The 1,961-nt window shown below is 46.6% G+C and overlaps 1 protein-coding gene across 1 annotated transcript in view; it reads right to left on the bottom strand.

Annotated features, from left to right (window-relative positions):
- The window catches only part of LOC108577670 (endothelin-converting enzyme 2-like), a 77,078-nt gene that overhangs the window by 36,492 nt on the left and 38,625 nt on the right, over positions 1-1,961 (bottom strand). Inside the window, 1 exon segment of the mRNA XM_017940858.1 lies at positions 1,860-1,961. This exon segment is cut by the window's right edge and continues 25 nt beyond it. Coding sequence (XP_017796347.1) covers positions 1,860-1,961 — 102 coding nt within the window.

Genomic DNA, 1,961 nt, shown 5'->3' with positions numbered 1-1,961 from the left:
TCGGGAATTCTCGATGGAAAGTTAGTTCCAGGAAGCGGACCACCAGTTTACCGAACACGATCATCGCCGCAGTGCACGTGATGGCGGTGGAAAACAGTTAAAAGAACGGGCCGAATAATTAATTCCCGGCACGTTCTTCCCTCTGGAAACCTGCTTGTTCGATACACGTACCATGGGATCGAACTTCTATCAGCGTCCGCTGGCAAATGGCAACGACTTTTGCCGCCGTTCCCCCAACACTCGAGTGTTTCTTTTTCCCTCTCGTTCCTCAGGCGATATGGAGTTCCCGAGGTCTAATTAGGTGCGGGACAAAAAGCGGTATTTTTTTTTTCGAAAATTAGCAGATATCTACTCTACGTTAAGGCGAATCAATCGACGTCATTACGTCTCGGATAAAGGGGGAGGAAAAACGCGATCAAAGATGGCTCGAGTCTTTGCATCGATCCTCGATGCACCATGTGCGCCGGCTTAAGCCGGCAAATCGCCGATAAGCCCGGTATTAAACGGTCCCGGATGAATAACGAAGACGTTTTTGCGGCTGTCGTGAGTAGCACAGGCGAGTTAAAGGGTAAAAATCCAGGGGAGTTTACGGATAGCCTAACCGCAGACGAGATTTAACGCTCGCTCCAGAGCTCGCCGCGTATTTGCCTGTGGAATCGACCGCACATCATTTCGCTGAAACGAGCAACGCTCGTATTAACGAAGAAGTATTTATCCTCTTATCTGTGGATACAGCTCGTTAATTTCCCCAGGAAAGGAGAAAAAAAATCGATGAACGCCCGGCGAAAGATTATACCGGTAAAGTGTTATTACGTGGCTGAAAAGATTCGTCGGTGGGACTTGAGGGTGGCGTGATGGCGGTTAAAGTGGCAGGGAGATAAAGTGGAGTCTGTTATGGAGAAGAAATAGGGGTAGATAAGGGAGCACACTGAGTAGACCTTGATAGCGTAACGAGTACCGCTCTTGACTGTCATTCCGAAGGTTCTGCGTTCGAGTATAGTCTGTGGAAGAAATATAGCGAGGTCGTAAGGTCGGCCAGGCGTCCAAGTTTACGTGTTTCGAGAGTATCGACGAGCGAATCGAGAGAAACTTGAGGAGATAAGGGATGGAGGTTTGAATCGGAGCTTGCATGAAGCACTGTGCACAGCTGGAAATTATTTCAGTGAGACTGCACAGGTGTACGAAGGATGCTTTGCTTGTGTTACCCAAAGTCTCACTTTGCGCGATTTTAAACGATTCGATTCGTCGATGATAACGATACGTGTGTGTTACGAGGCTAGTATCTGGCTAATCGTGAGATGCGTCCACTCTCGCCGAAATTTAATAAAAGGACCCCGATAAGAGAATCAACAGAGAAAGGTTAAGCATTTTCAGTTATCTAAGAGTATCTTTGAATATCTAAGTTAGCGATCGTGAAAAATACAAGTCCTTCATTTCACCAGATCACAACAACGTGCCTTATTCCTACGATTGAGTTAGAGAAGTTCTCTCGTTCCTGCCAGCTGTGCACAGTGCGCTCTTGCTTTGATTCAGCCCTGAACGGTGCCACCGTATCAATCGATGCCGCTACTTACTGCTTTAATTTACGACCTCGCTATATCCCATCCCGTACTGTACCAGTCTAAAGTACACGAAATTAATTTTTCGGTGATATCAATCATCATCCTCGAGTAGCTTCTACGTCAACGTAAATGCTAAGTGGCTAATTAAACGACGTGATTTCGAAGCAGTAAAATTTGCAGTTAGACGAAAAGAACTACTTCTACGGTCTTCTATGTACTTCACTACGTGTCTGAAGAAGCTCTAGAATTCTACTTACAAGGTACGTTAGAAGCGACGACGGTTCATAATTTACTCACCGGGTTCTCCGCGAAGAACGCGTCTTCCTGGCGTTTCGTAGGCAGATCCAAGAAGACGGAGGACCTGGATCGATCGTAAAGATCCACGTCGACGTAGAAATC

This window comes from Habropoda laboriosa, unplaced genomic scaffold (genome assembly GCF_001263275.1).
Source record: "Habropoda laboriosa isolate 0110345459 unplaced genomic scaffold, ASM126327v1 scaffold871, whole genome shotgun sequence".
Lineage (NCBI taxonomy): Eukaryota > Metazoa > Arthropoda > Insecta > Hymenoptera > Apidae > Habropoda > Habropoda laboriosa.
The sequence above is the reverse complement of the archived record's forward strand: the minus strand, read 5'-3'. Positions and strand labels throughout refer to the sequence as shown.